Consider the following 18,773-nt stretch of genomic DNA (forward strand, 5'->3'; position numbering starts at 1 on the left):
GAGTAGTCTAGTCTAGATTAATCAGTTTAGTTTAGTAAGTTGAGCAGTTCCTGTTTTTAGTTTAAACTTAACCCACTTAAAAGCGTGGCCGCAGCCAACCTCCAAATGTCTCAAACCCTCTCCCTCTCGCATCTGTCCTGAGGGATTCGACCCTTACTTCCCTTTACTAGTCTATAGTATTGTGGGTTAAGGTCTTGAAGGTCCTAAGTCTCTCTGTTTGCATACCAAGGACCAGTTAGTAGTCAGCTTGATCCATTGCCTGTCTAGCCTGATAAGTGCGTGAACTCTATGTGCTTTTAATGTGTATTGTGAACTCTGGGTACTTAGTCGTAAAAAAATGACTCTTCAGGAACCCTCTCTATTAGTTTCTAGTTCATCACTCCCCAATCAAGAGAAACAGTAGCTTCAGTTTTCATTCTAATCAATATCAAGTGTCCAAACCACCAACTGTTTACTCTGCAAGTCTACAACTTCCCATTTCTAGCAGTAGTTCTAGCTCAAATTCAGGTCTAGATATTGCATTGTAGCACAATAGACTTGGAAATCCTGCTTTAGATATTGTAAAACTTGCTTTGAATAGTTGTAATATCCTTTTGTTTCAATGAAAAATGTTTCCCTCTGTCATCCGTACTATGTATCTAAAGCTCACAATATTATACTCTCTCTCAGAAACTGTTTTCAATTCTTCACTTGAGTTAATTCATAGTGATCTTTGGGTCCATCACCTATCATGTCAATCACTAGTCATATGCTTGTCATACTAGATACACATGGATATATCTCTTGAAACACAAAAGTGATATCTATTTTGTTTGAAACAATTCAAAACAATGGTGTAAAACCTCTGTAATACCAAAGTTAAGTCCTTGCAGTCAGAATGTGGTGGTGAATTTCAAGGTCTAATTTCCTTTCTTAAAGAGTGTGGTATAGCTCATAGAATCTCCTGTCTCTATACACCGCAACAAAATGGTTTGGTAGAGAGAAAACACAGACATATTGTTGAAACTGGGCTTGCTCTCTTTTCATTCTCTATCTTCTTTCCTCCTAAATTTTTGGGATGATGCATTTCTCACAGCCTTCAAAGTCATCAAAAACCTTTGCTCTCTTCGCTCAATCTTCTCTTCCTTCTAATTTTTGGGATGATGCATTTCTCACAGCCTTCAAAAGTCATCAAAAACCTTTCTCCTTTTGAAAAAGTTCACTCACAGAAGCCTGACTACTCTACTTTGAGAGTCTTCGATTGTCTTTGTTATCCATTCATATAGACCCTATATAATAGCATAAACTAGATTTCAGATCTGTTAAATCTACCTTCTTAGGGTACAACTACTCATCTCATAAAGGATACAAAGTTATCATCAAAGTTATCATCTCAAGAGACATTATTTTTGATGAGTTAACATTTCCTTTTTAGTCTTTATCTGGAAAATCTGGAGTTACTCCATTATCTGCCTAGGAATTATTTGTTATCCTTCCCACTCATGTTCTTGTTCCTACATTCCCTCCTACTTACTCCACCTCAACTCTTCCATCCTTATTGATATTGACTCATCTTTCCTAAAAATCCCCCCAGTTCCCCATACAGCTTCATTTGATCATATAGTTTCTACTTCCTCTTCTGACTTTTCAGCTGTACAAAGCTCCCTCCCTCAGATACTGATCCTCCTGCCACTCTGCCACTATCTTTCAAAGCATCATATGACTACTAGAGCCCAAAGCTGAGATTTTCAAGCCCTAAATTTACTCCATATCCCTGTCTCCAAATCTTCTTCCTAGGTATGTCCTAGAAGCTATTTTGATTCCTATTTGGAAAGCTGCAATGTTGGCTGAATTCTTAGCTCTTCTCAAGAATATGACATGGATTCTTACTACTTTACCTCTAGATAAAAATCTTATTAGTTGTACTTGGATCTTCAAATTGAAGTTTCATCTTTCTGGTGCTATTGCAAGACATAAAGCAAGGCCTGTTGTTCATGTTTTTTTCAATAACCTGGTTTTGATTTCAATGAGACCTTTAGTCCAGTTGTTAAACCTACAACAATCAGATTAATCCTCAGTTTAACTATCTCCCTCGGTTGGACTGTAACTCATTTAGATGTCAATAATGCTTTCTTAAATGGTGATTTAGAAGAGAATATCTATATATAACAACCTTTTGGATTTGAGCAAGGAGGACCTCACTTGATTTCTAAACTCAAGAAAGCAATCTATGGTCTCAAACAAGCTTCAAGAGCTTGGTTCTTCAATGTATATTCAGTTATGCTATCTCTTGGATTTTCTCAATCAAAGGCCGCTGCTTTTATGTTTTTTTAGGAAAAAAGGGGATGAAGTTCTTTATCTTATAATCTATGTGGATGAAATGCTTATAACTGGCAATTCTTCTACATCAATCCAGAAGGTGATACATCAATTGAATTCCCAATTTTCATTGAAAGATCTTGGAGATGTAAGTTTGTTTCTTGGAGTTTCAGTTAAAAAACTGAAAGACAACATGACATATCCTAAAGGATGACCAACACCTATGGTTTCTAGTTGTGAGCTTAGCAAGAGTGCTGGTGAACCTCCATCTGAAAAATTATACGTGAGCATAGTTGGTGCTCTTCAATATGCAGCTATTACAAGACCCTAGACCCTAGACCCTAAACCCTATCACCAGACCAGATATAAACTATGTTGTGAATAAAGTAAGTCAGTATATATCACACTACCTCAGTATACAGCAACTCGATTATTGGAAAGATGTTAAGAGGATTCTAAGATATCTATCTAGTACTTTGGATTTTGGCATTCAAATCTGCAAATCGAATGGTGTTGTTTCTGCCTTTTCTGGCTTGGATTGGACTTCAGATATTGATGACAGAAGATCAATGAGTGGATATTGCATATATTTTGGGAGGAGCTTGATTTATTGGTGTTTTAAGAAGAAGACGGTTGTTGCTAGATCAAGCATGGAGGCTGAGTACAGGAGCTTAGCACATGCTACCTCAAAGGTTAGTTGGCTGACTTCTCTACTTGGGGAACTGAAAATTTAAAGGAAGCAAGTCCCTGTCATTTAGGTGGACAACATGAGAGTGCTATTGCATTAGCCTCCAATCCAGTTCTTCATGCAAGAACGTAACATATAGAATTAGATGTACACTTTGTTAGAGATAAGGTTTTGGCAAAGGAAGTTGACCTTCGGCATGTCCCAACAACCGATCAAATAGCATATATATTTACTAAGCAGCCATTGGGCTGACAATCCTTCATGAAGCTAAGGGACAAACTCAAAGTTGTGTCCCTATCTTCCCTCAGGTTGAGGGGATGGGGGGTTGTTAGAGATCAGTTGAAGAAGCAATCAACCGATCAAGTGAAAGTTCGATGCAATGGAACATTGCATAGACATGAGCATGCTGAAGCTCACATGACATCAAATGGAGCACGGGATTCATTCAAGGGTGGATGTACTGAACTTGAAACCATGCAAGAATTGGTTACTACGAGCGCAGCTGGAATGCAGGACCACCAAAGGTCGTAGACGTGGTGGCACAAGGAAGAGTGAAGCAGATTTGATTTTGTGTTTTCAAGTTATGATTAAGGGATTAAACTTGGATTAAAGATTGGTTCTAGATTGTTCGTGTATAAATATTCAATGTTGGTTGGATAGAATCAAGTAATATATACACTATTTTATCCGTTTCCATTATGAGTAATCCGACTGTATACTTTCTTCTATATGAGTTCTTGTATTTCTTTTCACTGAATTATTTTAACACCATTAGTTTTCTTATTTTTAACTATGCATCATCATATTCACCAGCAAACAAAAATTAGGGATTTATTTCAATCTCTCTAGATTCATGGACTGCGTTTTCAAGTTTAGGTGATTTACAGATTGCATTTTCAAGTTTAATTGATTATATTGACTAACAGATTTGGTTTGGTTGATTTTATTGACAAGTGCAAATTCCTCATCATCTCATTAACTAGTTAATGTAACTTTTTCTTTTGGGCTAAGATCATATTTTTGGAACATTACATTTGGAACATTACTCCCTTCAGCCCGCATTAACTGTCACACTTTGGTTTCTGTACTCATTTTGTAAAAATGATAATAAATAGTTAAAATGAAAAAATAGTAAAATAAGAGAGAATAATGTAAAGAAGACGCAAGTGTGACCGTTAATGCAGGACGGTGGGAGTATACATGAGGGAACAATTCTCATTCTGGTTTTGATTCTGTTTAGCAAAGAAAACTAACGACGTTAAAGTTATTTTAATAGAAGTCTCGGTTTAAATCATTAATAAAACTTTTTTGTATATATAAATAAATTTAAAAGCTTTGTATGCTAATTTAAAATATTGGGAAAATATTTGTTTTATGTATGGTAAAATTATCCCCAATATCAGAGGTTAGGGCATTCTACGATTTTCTCGTTTCTTTTCGGCACAGCAACAGAGGGCTTTCCGTTTCCGTTTCCGTTTCCGTTTCCGTTTCCGTTCCTGTCTGATCCATCCCCTCCAACTTGCCGGCGGTTCCCGACGTCGTTCAGGAAAGGTAAGATTACCAAGATTTTCTTTTCTGTGGGATGTCAATTCTTCGGTTTCTTTTCAGGCGGAGTAAATTAATTTGGATCATAGTTAATTTGGGGTTTTTATTATATAGCTTGATTAGAGCTAATCTCATTATATGATTCTGGTGGTAGATTGCTTCAAAATAGATTGATGTAGCTCGCAAAGTGCATTCTGTTTTGAGAATAATGGATGATGCTACTTCCTGCAACAAATTTTCTATTTCTGCTCTGTTCATTTTTTCCATGTATTTCTCTGTTTCTTTCCTTCTGTAACTTGCGTTCTGCATTTTTATTTTTATGAGCTATGGCCGAAAGGAGGCACTTTCTTTGTATATGCTTGGTCCTTCTCAGCTATGATGGCTTGTGAAAGTTCGCATGTTGAAATTTTGATATATAATTTATATCTTCATGGGTTTTCTGGAATAAGATGCGATATAGTAGAAACTCTTGCTATGAAGGAAAATTTGCTACAGCTTCACCATCATTTATGAATTATGTTTACTATCTATCTCATGATCGAATAGATATAGCTAACTTTTCTTTCTCTAGTAGACGAATTCATGTAGAGTGTGTGTACCCATTTTTGCAGTTTCCAAAGAATTAGCAGAAATTGCTCTAATCTGAGTCTTTGTGATTGGAAATTGTCTTAGTTATGGATTCAAGAAGAAACATACCATCAGCATATAATGAGCATGAAAGGATGATGCGTCGTGATCAATTACCTCCCACACACTATCTTTCAACAGAACCACTTGTTCCTGAACTACTAGATCGCAAATTGGCCACCCAGGCAGTGGAAATAGAGCAACTTACTACAGACAATCGTAAAAGCAGACAAAGTAAGAGAACATATGAGAAGCACACAGAATGAAGGTGATATTCAAATTCGCATTTTGTTGGACAAGATTGCAAAAACGGATGCTGATACCGGAGTTTGGGATACTATAAAGAAAGAACTTCAAGTATATAATGCTGAAGCTCGGAGATTGATGTCAGCTAAGCTAGAGTTGTCTGTTAAACTTGAGCAGGCCACTAAGGAATTGGATCTCACATATGAAAATATTGAAAAAAATCCGGCTATGAGTTCGGAACTTGCTAGCCTGAGGCGAGAATATCAAAGATTACGGTCAGAGAAATGATGACTTCATCATGTTTATTATTTTCTCCTATGACCTCATAATCATGTCCATAGACCTCTATTTTATCTTACATTCTAATGATTATATTCTTCTATGGCGTCTTTTCATCATCAACATATATTCTGGATCTCTTATATACTTAAATATGGTGGCAAGTGGGTTGTTTTACCATTTCAGGAACTCTTTCCTACACAAAATAGAATAGTATATCTAGCTTCACAAAATGGCGGCAAGTGGATTGATTACCCTATTTTTTATTTTTTACTAAAATGATGATAAAATTGATTTTTATAGGAAAGAATGTTCTATAGTTTCTGCAGTGTCTTATTAGTAGTATATCTTCTTATGTATCTGCATAGAGTAGGTTGAATTTTAGAATCGCTGATGGCTTAATTTGCTTGCCCACAGCTGCATGCACCTGTCCTGTTGATTTCGCTTGACCTTGCATTCCTTGTTCGTTTTGTGATACATCTTGCTCTTAATATTTTTGGTAAATGACTTCTTATTCTTTATTGTGGAACATGTAGCAAGACTTTTGAGTATGAAAAATGCACAAACGTGGAGAAAGTGGAACAAATGAAGATTTTGGAGAGAGACCTGATTGGGATAGCGGAAGAAGTGGATATTTTGCGTGCTGCGGTGTTGAATGCTGAGACGAGGGCTAGCGGTAATCATTTTTCTTCATATTTGAGATCACACCCATCTTCCCTTACTGTATCACTCGTACTAACTGCACATGTATATCCTTGTAGGTGCGGTCTCATATAGCCGTTCGTATATGAACTTGAATGGTAGATATCCACTTCCCTATTATGGTAATGGTGGTTACTCAGACAGTTTCGGTATAGCTCATCCTTGTATAGTTAATGGAGCTCTACCAGAGGTGATCAATCCATATGACAGTGTCGGTATAGCTCATCCTCATATGGTTAATAGAGGTCCAGCGGAGATGATGAATCCATATCACAATGTTGGATTTCCAGTCGGCCCTGTTGGCGCTGCTTGGGGAGGGTTTTATACTTTCTCACCAGCAGTTGGCGCTCCACCTTTCAGTTCTCCTCCGGTGAGTAATATTGTTTTTGAAGAGGTTAGTGATCTGTCTAATGCTTAGACGTAGATATCATCAACTGCAATAGGATCTTGAACAAATGTCAGTAACTTTATGGCGTTTTTGATCAATGAAATTGGATCGAATGTATTTTCTGTCGTCGAAGGGCTGGGCAGATCGACAAGGACTCCCGTGAGTGCCACGATTCACTCTTTGCCGGCATAATCAGAACTTATGCTAAAGCTGGTTTGTTTGATGAAACTTATTCTCTGTTGGAGACAATGGTAGAGGAATATGCATTTATCACTTTTTGTTTGTTGTGGAGAATTGGGCATGGTTGGGAAATGTAGGCACATGAAATTGGTCGTGGATGCCCTTTGTTCAGAGCTTGCACTACATGTTTTCCCCATGAAATGGACCATCATTTGTGCTATATAGGATCGTGGTTTGTGCCATGACCAAGATTAACCTAGGCTAGTCATTTCTTGTAATCTTTCGCATATTTCATTCGTTAAATTGCCGCTTCGACTTCGTTTATATAATTACCCTACAATAAATTGAGTAAATGGACAATATTAATTTCTAACAAAATATAATGCAAGTGTATGCTTGGCAATGTGCCAGCTCATTGGATTTTGGGTCAGGCATATTCAAATTGGGTGCCAACTAATTTTATCCCTAAACATTATGCTTTTGAGTTAGCCATGGGGTAATCAGAGTAATAAAATATTCTCCTCCTTGTAAAAAATATATGCATGACACGGGAATTAACGTACGACGGGTAAAGTAAGAGATATGAGAAGAAGGGTAGGTAAAGTAGATGTAGGTATAGTGGGACCCACATTACAATGAAAGTTGATTATTTAAATATTAAATAAAAGGTAACAATTAAAAAAAAATTAAAATCCATAAAACACATCACCATAAAATAAATGTAAACTAAAAAAATACATTATCCAAACTTGAAGTCAATTAATTAATTCATTAGCCAAATCTATTTAATTTATTTAACCAATCTACTTTTGATTAACTAATTACATTTCATCGATAATTATATTAATTTAATGCTATAGTTTTAGTTTATTCAAGCTTAATATGCTTGGAAATAATTTGGAATTTGTTTGCAAATCCTATTTTTTCATGTTTAAATAATGGCTAATAAAAATTTACTTAGATTAAGCCTAGCTCATCTTAAACTATTATATGAACAATATTAAAATCCTTAAAACTAAAAATTATAGTGCCACTTTATTTTTCTTCCTACACTGTTCTTTGTCCTTCTTCAAAAAATTGCAGAATTTTACGTCTTCTTTTTCCCACTTTTTAATAACAAAAGAATTGTACTTCAATATTTCCACGTAATATATATAATACTCCCTACGTCCCGCATTACTTGCACTTGTTTCCTTTCTGGGCGTCCCAAGTTATTTGCACTCTTTCCATTTTTAGTAACAATTTATACCTACAGTCGTAATTGTTGACTTTGTCTATCACTCATTCCTTAATCTCCGTGCCCAAAAGGAAAGGTGCGAGTAGTGCGGGACGGAGGGAGTATGTACTCATCGGTCAGAATCAAACAATTTAGAGACAATATAACATAAATTGTTAATCACAGTAACATAACATACTCTTCTTATTTCATGTTAACTTATTAGTTGAAGTGAAAAATGAAGGAACAATTTTACAAAAAGATAACTTTTTGTGAACTATGAAATCAATATGTTGTAAAACTGCCATGTAAAATGTAAACTTGTTCACCCAAAAAGAAAACATAATATAAAATAATTTTTTTATAAACTCAAAACAACACATCTTTGTGCAAGTCCAATCCGAATAAATATTGATGCACAAAAATGTATACTTCCATCATCATATTCTTTATGGTTTTCACCATATACTTATCTCTCGATAGATTACTGTCGCTAAAATAGAACCCCACCTGAAATATGAATGTAAAAATTGATCAAACAAAAAGTGAAGTGTACCTTTTTTATGAAAATTTAATAAATAGAATTGATATTTATAGAAGATCTCGTAGTGTTCGACATTTTTCTCCAAGTGACTTTTTGTCTGCCAATGCCATGAATTATAAATTAATTCAGTAATAAATTTATATATGAATGCCTCATAGCATTTTTAACATTTCACATATTGATCAATAATAAGAGTTAAAGGTTAACTTATTAAAAATAATTTTAACCAAATAAATAACTTAATAAAATGGCATTCATATAAATATTTCCAAAACTCTCTTTTATATATGTATAAATAAATATTGATAAAGTGAATTGAAATCTTGTCTTTGGGAAATCCATAAGGGTCTCCATAATAGTAGAGCCCGTGGCCCTGGGCCAAACCACAAAACTTGGCCTGACCACCAAAAATACTTGTTCACACTATAGTGGACAAGCCCAAGCCACCAAATATTATTTTTTTTTCATTTTTTGAGGTATTTTAATTTAACTACAATAAAAATTATCGGACTATAATAATTATAAAAAAATGCATAATTTAATAAAAACAAAAACTAAAACCAAATCTTCGTTGTATTATAGAAAGGGGTAAAATTATACAACGAAAATTATCGACATCACACAAACTACACCGCGAACGCACATCATGCTCTGCCCCCTCCCCTACGATTCCAGACCTCTTCAACCAAATCAACCTGCAGTGTCGTATGTGATGTTTCCCTCCGCATATCGGTGAACCGTTGGATCAAGTATGCATCACTACGCGGTACACCCATCTGCAGTGGGGCGGTGGCAATACCGTGACTCGTACTAACACCCTCTTCTGGTGCCTTGCGCTCTGCAGCAAATCCTTCGTCATCTATTATCATATTGTGCAATATGATACATGCATACATGATGGAGTCGACATCATTTTCGTGCCAAACTCGTACCGGGCACCGTAGAATGGCCCATCGTGATTGGAGGACACCAAAAGCTCGCTCAACATCCTTTATAGCACCCTCTTATTTTGCTGCGAAATAGGATTGCTTCGGCCTAACCAGTTGTCGTATCGTGTTGACAAACACGGGCCAACAAGGGTATATCACATCGGCCAAATAGTATGCCATGTTATACTGCGTGACGTTGGCCACGAATCTGACGGTCGGACCCTCACCCCGGCACTTGTCATTGAAGAGATGAGACGACTGTAGAACATTGATATCGTTGTTCGACCCTGCGACAGCAAAATACGCATGCCAGATTCGCAAACGGTAGTCAGCAACGGCTTCCAGTATCATCGTGGGGTGTCTCCCTTTGAATCCAGATGTGAACTGCCCCTACCAAGCCACCGGGCAGTTCCTCCACTCCCAGTACAAGCAATCGATACTGCCCAACATCCCCGGAAAATGGTGCACCGTCCCGTGCATATCTATCAATCTCTGACATTCATCGGCATTTTGCTTCTGTAGATACTCCCGACCGAAGATATCCTGGATGCCATTACAAAACTGTCTCAGCGTCCTTGGGGAAGTTGTTCCACCCATCTGTAGGTATTTGTCGAACATGTCAGCGGAACCGGCATAGGCAAGCTGCCTAATTGCAGCGGTACACTTCTGATATGTCGACAATCTGGGTCGACCGCTAGCATCACTTGGCAGTGTGAAGGACCTGTACCACTGCGTCAATGTCATCGCTACATGGATGAAGAGCCGTTGCAACATTCTGAATCGGCGACGGAAAATCTCTGGCGGATAACAAGGGTTATCACCAAAGTAGTCTTCCATCAACCGCTGGTCGACCCCGACATGGTCACGGCAGATTGTCCGCCGATGATGGAACGGCCGAAGGACCGCCGCCGCCGCCGCCTCCTTGTCAGCTTCACGTTGCACCGCTTCAACCAGTTCATCGAACTCCCTATCGACCAATTGTTGAAACTCATCGTCGGAACTTATTTTTTCAAAGTAGAATTGAGATAAATTGAAAAGAGTGGACATCGGTACACTTCTGATATGTCGACAATCTGGGTCGACCGCTAGCATCACGTCGCAGTGTGAAGGACCTGTACCGCTGAGCCAATGTCATCGCTACATGGATGAAGAGCCGTTGCGACATTCTGAATCGGCGACGGAAAATCTCTGGCGGATAACAGGGGTTATCACCAAAGTAGTCTTCCATCAACCGCTGGTCGGCCCCGACATGGTCACGGCAGATTGTCCGCCGATGATGGAACGGCCGAAGGACCGCCTCCGCCGCCTCCTCCTAGTCAGCTTCACGTTGCACCGCTTCAACCAGTTCATCGAACTCCCTATCGACCAATTGTTGAAACTCATCGCCGGAACTTATTTTTTCAAAGTAGAATTGAGATAAATTGAAAAGAGTGGAGATTGGAATGTGGTAAAAAAAATGGGTAGATTTATAGAATTAAGAAAAAAAAATTCGAAAATGATGGGAGCCATGGCTCTCGGCCGCTGCAATAGGAGAGCCGCGGCCCCTGCCCAAGCTCCGCAGCCGAGCCGCTGGCGTGGCTCCCCCCCCCCCCCCCCCCCCCCAAATTCCATGGCCTGCGTTATAGGGGACCGCGGCTCCCCTATAGTGGACGCTCTAAGAGCCTCGTACGTTTTACATCTTCATCCAACAATTTTTATATATGTATGTATTTAGAGGTATTGAAAGCCACGGGCTCAATCATTTGTCACCATGAAAATCAGAATAAAGAAATCGGAATTCATCGGCGTTCCCATTTTCATTAACAAAAGTTAAATCCGAACGGCGAAGTTTAATATTAAGAAAATATTCAAAAACTACAAATGTGGTTTGTCGTAATTCTACATGTGAGTATTTTCGAGGCAAATTCATGTGCGAAATGTGAAATGAAATAGCAATGATAGAAATATATAGTATTATCATGTTCATATTAGTGGAATACGTAACGCGGGAGAGGACTTGTTCAAAGGTCAAAGTCCTAATACTACAAACAAAGGCCACGTGTGACAACTTTCTTCCAGCCAAAGAATTTCCTTGTACAAGAACAAGGGTGTAAGAAAATAATGAAAAGAGACAATACAAAGAATATTCTACAATCCTTACATATCTCATTGAAATATTTGGCTCCCTTGTTACTAGGTACCTGGCTTCCGCCACTGCCTAAATCTATGATTTTAATAACCAATAATTTTATTTAGAATTTAATATTAAATGATATTCATTTCACATTTAATTGTTTTGTTATGTCAAATGTGTGTAGTCATTTCTCGCTCAAGGAGATTTCAGTTTCAAGTGATCATAATTGTCTAATTAATACAGTACTTTGTCAAAGTAATATTTAGTGTGTATAGCAAATATTTACATAGGAGATTTAGTAAAATTAATTGGTCCATAAAATCACAAATTTTAGCTTAATTGGTATTTCTATGAACTTAAAATTTGGTCGGAAAAACCATGACCTTATCTGTTGTAGTGAATGTTCAATAAGTTGGGAAAAAATCGATTTCGTGGAAAATTTACTACAAAGCCTAAGTTCATGATTTTTGCAACTAACTTTTAAATTAATTGGAAATACCAAATTTTGGCTAAAATTTATGATTTATATGACACACAAATCAAGTGTTCAAGTAAATCTCAAGCAATAGTCCCGATTCCAACAAGTCAGAAAGAGAAGCAATGGGCGCCAATGAGGCCAATCAGAACACTTAGGGGAAACAACAATAACATACTTGTGCCTCCCTCGTGAAGAGATTGAGCGACATCTTTCGGTTGAGGATGTCATCGACCACCAACTATAGATTTGACATGCAATTTTGTTGTTGTCGGCTCTGGCAATACGATCGCATCTAATGGCGTAGATGAAGCATGGGATATTGCCTCACCGACAAAATTTATTTGAAATGACTGATATTTATGTCCACTGAATCTAAGAGAGCTCGTTTTGGTCATACATATGTCTGTGCGTGAAATTTGTGGAACGAGTATTCAGTGTTCTTTAAACATGGTTTTAAACGGTTAAACGTCTGGGCCGTAGATGGTACTTTTCTAAAATTATGTAGATGCACATTATATTGCAAAACCTGATCATCTAGAATGGAGTCGAGGACTAAGACATGCCTAATTGCTCAATGGCAAATGAGGGCCCATCTCGAGAATAACATAAGCATCGTGAGTACATGCACGATCGTGAATCTCATTGTTAAATCTAATTAAATCTAAATGAAGAAATATAGTCATTCTAATTTTTTAATTTTAATTATGTTACTCTTTTTACTCCTTCATAATTGATCCATTTTTTCATTTCAGGAAGTTCCTTTATAGATGAGTAATTTCTATACATAGTATTACATCCGTTCCACAAGAATGCACTTTTAGTAAGAGCATCTCCAATAACCGGCGTCACCACCGCGACGCCGATTTTTCGCCGACGCCGGTTTGACGCCGAACCATTGGAACCGGCGTCGGCGAAATCGGCGTCAAAATCGGCGTCGCCATGCCGATTCCCGCGCTGACGCCGGTTCCGACGCCGATCCTCACGGGCGCCATTGTGCGTCCCGGATCGGCGCCAAACCGGCGTCGGATTTAAATTTTTTTTTTGTTTTTCGAAAACACTATATATACGCGCGTTGAACCTCATTTTCATTCGCACCACTTGTTTTAACGAGTATTCTCTCTACCTTACTTTCTATTCAAGATCAATTTAAGAAATGAGTAATGCCGGTGGTAGTGGTGGGGATGCGGATGAGTACGAGCGTATGATGAACGAAGAGCTAGATGCCTATACGAGTCGTGAGGTTGATCGATGGATGCAGAGTTATATGCAGCCGGCGGCACCTCGCCCACGACCAGTTGTCCACCGTCGACAAGTGGTGCATCGTGATCATGAAGCTGCACATCAGCGCCTGTTAACAGATTACTTCGCAGAGGAGCCGCGTTTTGACGCCAACCATTTCAGGCGTCGTTATAGGATGAGGCGGGACTTATTTATGCGTATTGTTAACGCATTGGAGCAGCGATATCTGTATTTCCGCTTCAGGCACGATGCGACTGGCAGACCCGGCCACACCCCTATTCAAAAGTGCACTGCGGCAATCAGGCAGTTGGCCTACGGCACCGCGGCAGACATGTGGGACGAATACCTCCACATCGGTGAGTACTGCCATCGAATGTAAGAAGTATTTCTGCCAGGGCGTGATCGAAGTATTCGGTGATCAGTATCTCCGAAAGCCTACCCCCGAAGATTGCCGGAATCTGCTGCGGATGCACGGGGATCAGCACGGGTTCCCGGGAATGCTAGGCACCATAGATTGTATGCATTGGGAATGGAAGAACTGTCCCGCTGCCTGGAAGGGGTTTTACACGACCGGCTACAAGGAAAAAAATCCCACGATGATCCTCGAGGCCGTGGCTGATTACCGGTTGTGGATTTGGCATGCGTATTTTGGGATAGCCGGTTCGAACAACGACCTAAACGTCCTCAACTCGTCGCCCCTTTTCAACGAGCAGTGCCAGGGCGTCGGTCCGGCCATCAGTTTTGTCGCCAACGGCAACCAGCATGATATGGGCTACTACTTGGCGGATGGGATATACCCTAGGTGGCCCGTCTTTGTGAAGACGATCCGGTGCGCATCAGATCCGAAGAAGGCCTACTTTGCGACGCGGCAGGAGTCGGCGCGAAAGGACGAGGAGCGCGCATTTGGTGTGCTTCAAGCTCGATGGGCTGCAGTTAAGGGACCAACGCGTTTGTGGCATATCGACTGCATTGCTGATATAATGTACGCCTGTATTATCATGCACAACATGATCGTCGAAGATGAAGGTGTACAACTGACTGATTGGGCCACCGACGATAATGAAGCAGGTCCAAGCCACGGTGTCACCACCGCCAACGTACGAGGTGGGGTACCGCACGATGAAGAAGCCCTCCTCCAAGCACATGCCGACATGCGTCAGACGGAGGCTCATATTCGACTGCAAAAGGATTTAGTTGAAGAGTTTTGGGCGCGGAGGATTGCAAGGCGTTAGTTTTTATGCAAATTTATGTAATTTTTTAAATGTAATTTTTTTAATTATTGTACTTTTTTTTAAAAATTAATGTACTTTTTAAATTTTAATATTATTATTCGAATTTTCCGTATTTGTCTCGTAAATTAAATTCCGTATGTTGATACGAGTGTAAATTAAATTATATAATTGTTATTAGTGATGTGGATAGGTAGTGTGAAGGCTATGTGAGGGCTATTTGATGTCCAGTTGATGTGGCAAGCTGATGTGGCAGGAGAATTGTAGTGCTGATGATGTGGCAGTGTGAAGGCTATTTGAGGGCTATTTGACGTCCTAACCTATTGGAGATGCTCTAAGGCAGTAAGAGAGAAGTAGAAGAAAAAGTAATTAAAGTATTGTTACTGAAGAATGTGTCCCACCTTGAGAAAATAGTTTTCAAATTTAGAAAGTGCATAGTGTTGTGGAATGGACTAAAAAAAGAGTGTATATTCTTGGGTTCAGGTAGGATGCGGGTTGGATACGGATAACCCAAAAAGAAATAATATTATTATTTTTTATTTTATTAATTTTATAAAAAATAATGTTTCACTTTAGTTATTTAATTTCTTGTAAATAATGTTTAAATCGTGAAAAAATGATTTTTTTTATTATGTAAATTAAGTTTAAAAAATTAGATGCAGTCGTGTACTATGATGTTTAATCGTGTATTATCAAATTTTAATCGTATAATATCGGGTTTGGATCGTTATCGTATTGTGTCAACCCATATTATATCGTGTCGTTAACGGGTTCGAGTCGTGTTCGGGTTGGAGGGTATAAGGTTGGGGTCGTGTTCAGATTGGTAGTTGCCTTAGCTGGTCGGGTTCGGGTTAAGTCTTATTGGGTTGGGTCGATATCTTGTTAAACCTATAACGACCCAATCCGCACGATGTGCCACCCCTACCTACCCACTTAACACACCAAACATCTATTTCTTAAACTTCGTGTCAAAATGAAGTGCTTCAACTATGAAGAAACTGCGAGACAAGTTTTTTAATTTTAATAAAATTTATACTCCTACTTTTTATTACTTCCTCCGTCCGCCATTAAATGTCCCATTTTTTCTTCTTCGTCCGTCCGCCAATAAATGTCCCATTTCACTTTTACCATATTTGACAAGTGGGCCCTACATTTCACTAACTCATTTCACTCACATTTTATTATAAAACCAATATATAAAAGTAAGCCCCAGATTCTACCAATTTTTCTACCCACTCTACTTCATAAAGTCAAACAATTTATTAAGACTCGTGCGGGTCAAATATGAGATATTTAATGGCGGACGGAGGGAGTATTTGTATATAGATATAAGTCGAATATATAATAAATATAAAAATTAAAAATTACATTATAAAAATCTTATTTTTATATAAATATAAGTCGAATATATAATAAATATAAAAATTAAAAATTACATTACAAAAATCTATACTAGAAGGTAAGAGATATAACCGATAAAAAGTGATTAGGGAGATAAAATTTAACAATATTTTTTATATTGAAGAAATAAAACGTATTCCTATCAACCAGTGGCGTATCTAGAGTTTTTGATTTGGGGATATGAATTATATGATAAATAATTATTATAAATAAAATATATTGATTATAAAAATAATTTAACTAGTAAGAAATTTTACATGAAGTATGAGTTGTACTAAAAATAATACTCCATCAATCCCACTTTAGGAGTCTCGGTTTACCATTTTAGTCCGTCCCATATTAGGAGTTTCGGTTAAAATATTCCATAAATGGCAATAGGCCGCATGTTCCACTAACCTTATTTCACTCATACTTTATTATAAGATTAATATATAAAAATGAGACTCACATTCCACTATATTTTTTTCACTAACTTTTGTTTACATTTTTTAAAACGCGTACCAAGCTCAAATGAGACTCCTAAAGTGGGACGGGGGAGTATTACCTAAAATGTTAAAAATAAGAATTTCATATTAAAAAATAAAAGCAATAAAAAAACTAAGAATTTTTTTATTTGAAGTACGAGTTACATCACTTAAAATGATAAAAAAAATAGAGTATCAATATAATAAATAAAGCAATTAAAATAAATGAAATAACAAACATAATAGGGAAAATTAAAATAATTAAAGTATAGTAAATAATCCTAATATCTATAAAATAAAATACGAGTGCAAAATTTTATCTAACTAAAAATTAAATAAAATAGGAGTGCAAATTTTTACCTTACTAAAAATTAATTACTGGAGTACTACATTACAATAATGAAAATGTTAGTAGGAGTGCAAATAATTAACTAACTAAAAAAACTAATTACTACATACATACTGTAACAAAAATGAAAACGAAAACGAAAACGTTGGCTCCAGCCAGAAATCGAACTCGGAGCAATGGAGAGACATTATGAGCGACAGACTACTGAAGCACCAAGCTTTGTTGTAAATCACCAATAAATGCTGTATTAATATCATGAATTTTATAAAACAAAAATGAAAAGTCAACTAAAATAAAATAAAAAGATCTTCAAAAACAATTTGGCTAAAATTAATGGCAGCGCTGAGAGAGACATCGAGTATACCTCTCTCAAAAGGCGTACACGTCACCTCTCAAACGCGTCAGTTTCCAATTTCACTACCGATTCCTTCTATAATCTTTCCCTATAAAATTCCCAATTCTCATCACTCTCACCTCCAAACACATCAAATCCAAATCAAATCTCCATTAATTTTGTGAGTACAAGAAAAAAAAAAAAGGTAAACAAAATGCGCGTGAGCAACAATCTAGTGGGAATTCTGAACTTGGTGACGCTGTTGCTCTCGATTCCGATCATCGGCGGCGGGATATGGCTCTCGAAGCAGGCGAACACCGAGTGCGAGCGCTTCCTCGACAAGCCGGTGATCGTGCTCGGGGTTTTCGTGCTGCTGGTGTCGATCGCGGGGCTGGTGGGGTCGTGCTGCCGCGTTACGTGGCTGCTGTGGGTGTACCTGCTGGTGATGTTTCTGCTCATCCTTCTGCTCTTCTGCTTCACGATCTTCGCCTTCGTCGTCACCAACAAGGGCGCCGGCCAAGCCCTCTCCGATAAAGGATACAAGGAGTATCGACTTGGCGATTACTCCAATTGGTTGCAGAATCGAGTCAACGACAATTGGGGTAAGATCCGGAGCTGTTTGGAGGATAGCAAAATTTGCCAGAAGCTGCTTACCGATAACTCAACTCCTGCAGCCGATTTCTACAAGGAGCATCTCTCTTCGCTTCAGGTATTGTAGATCTATTCTATTCGTTGAGGCGGTCATTTCATCATACACTTGATGTGCATCGTTTATATTAATTTGGGGGTTTCGAATTTGCTTTTCCAATTAATCTTCTCTGATAATTTTAGATCTGGTTTGCGTTATGCTGATATTTTTCTAAATCTTGCGGGTAAATCAATAGTAAATAATCATTTAACTTGTGAAATCATAGCCTCATCATTAATAATAGGGGAATGTTTGAAAAGTTTTAACTTTATTGTTTTAAATTCATCATTAATAATAGGGGAATGTTTAAAAAGTTTCAACTTTTTTCTTTTTCATTCAATTATTGTGTTCCTATAAGAAAGATGAATGCCTTTTACAAGAAAAGTGAGCATCCTGGAAAACTTAGAATACATACTAGCTAGGTAGTCGACAATTGAAAATTGTGATTTGGGAGTGAAAACTTTATATTGATTTTCAGTCGGGATGCTGCAAGCCATCAAACGACTGCAACTTCCAATACATCAGCCCGACAAATTGGACGAAGGGCGCAACTGCGGCATTAGGGAATCCGGACTGCGAGATATGGAGCAACGATGCGAATAAGCTGTGCTACGCGTGCGACTCGTGCAAGGCGGGCTGCTGGATAACATAAGAGTGATTGGAAGAGGGTGGCAGTGATCAACATAGTGTTCTGGTGTTTCTGGTGATCGTGTACACGGTGGGATGCTGTGGCTTCAGGAACAACAGGGAGACAATTCTTATAAACGATACCATAAACTAGAACATACTATCATCAGTGGCTGGCTGGCTGGCTGCCTTTGTATTCTTGTCAGCTT

General features: G+C 38.1%; 2 protein-coding genes across 2 annotated transcripts; both read left to right on the plus strand.

Moving 5' to 3' along the window:
- Positions 1–5,380: 5,380 nt before the first annotated feature.
- On the plus strand, positions 5,381–7,293 carry LOC121791825 (protein FLX-like 2; the record flags this gene model as incomplete). Its single annotated transcript, XM_042189651.1, has 3 exons — positions 5,381–5,679; positions 6,220–6,359; positions 6,445–7,293. Coding segments are annotated over 3 exons (798 nt in total), but the record flags the coding sequence as incomplete, so codon positions are not given.
- Positions 7,294–17,370: 10,077 nt separating this feature from the next.
- On the plus strand, positions 17,371–18,589 carry LOC121791826 (tetraspanin-8-like). The gene is made up of 2 exons (XM_042189652.1): positions 17,371–17,958; positions 18,416–18,589. The coding sequence occupies exons 1-2, from the start codon at positions 17,464–17,466 to the stop codon at positions 18,587–18,589; spliced, it is 669 nt and encodes a 222-aa protein (XP_042045586.1). The 5' UTR covers positions 17,371–17,463.
- The last annotated feature ends 184 nt before the right edge of the window (positions 18,590–18,773 follow it).

This window comes from Salvia splendens, unplaced genomic scaffold, assembly GCF_004379255.2.
Source record: "Salvia splendens isolate huo1 unplaced genomic scaffold, SspV2 ctg928, whole genome shotgun sequence".
Classification (NCBI taxonomy): domain Eukaryota; kingdom Viridiplantae; phylum Streptophyta; class Magnoliopsida; order Lamiales; family Lamiaceae; genus Salvia; species Salvia splendens.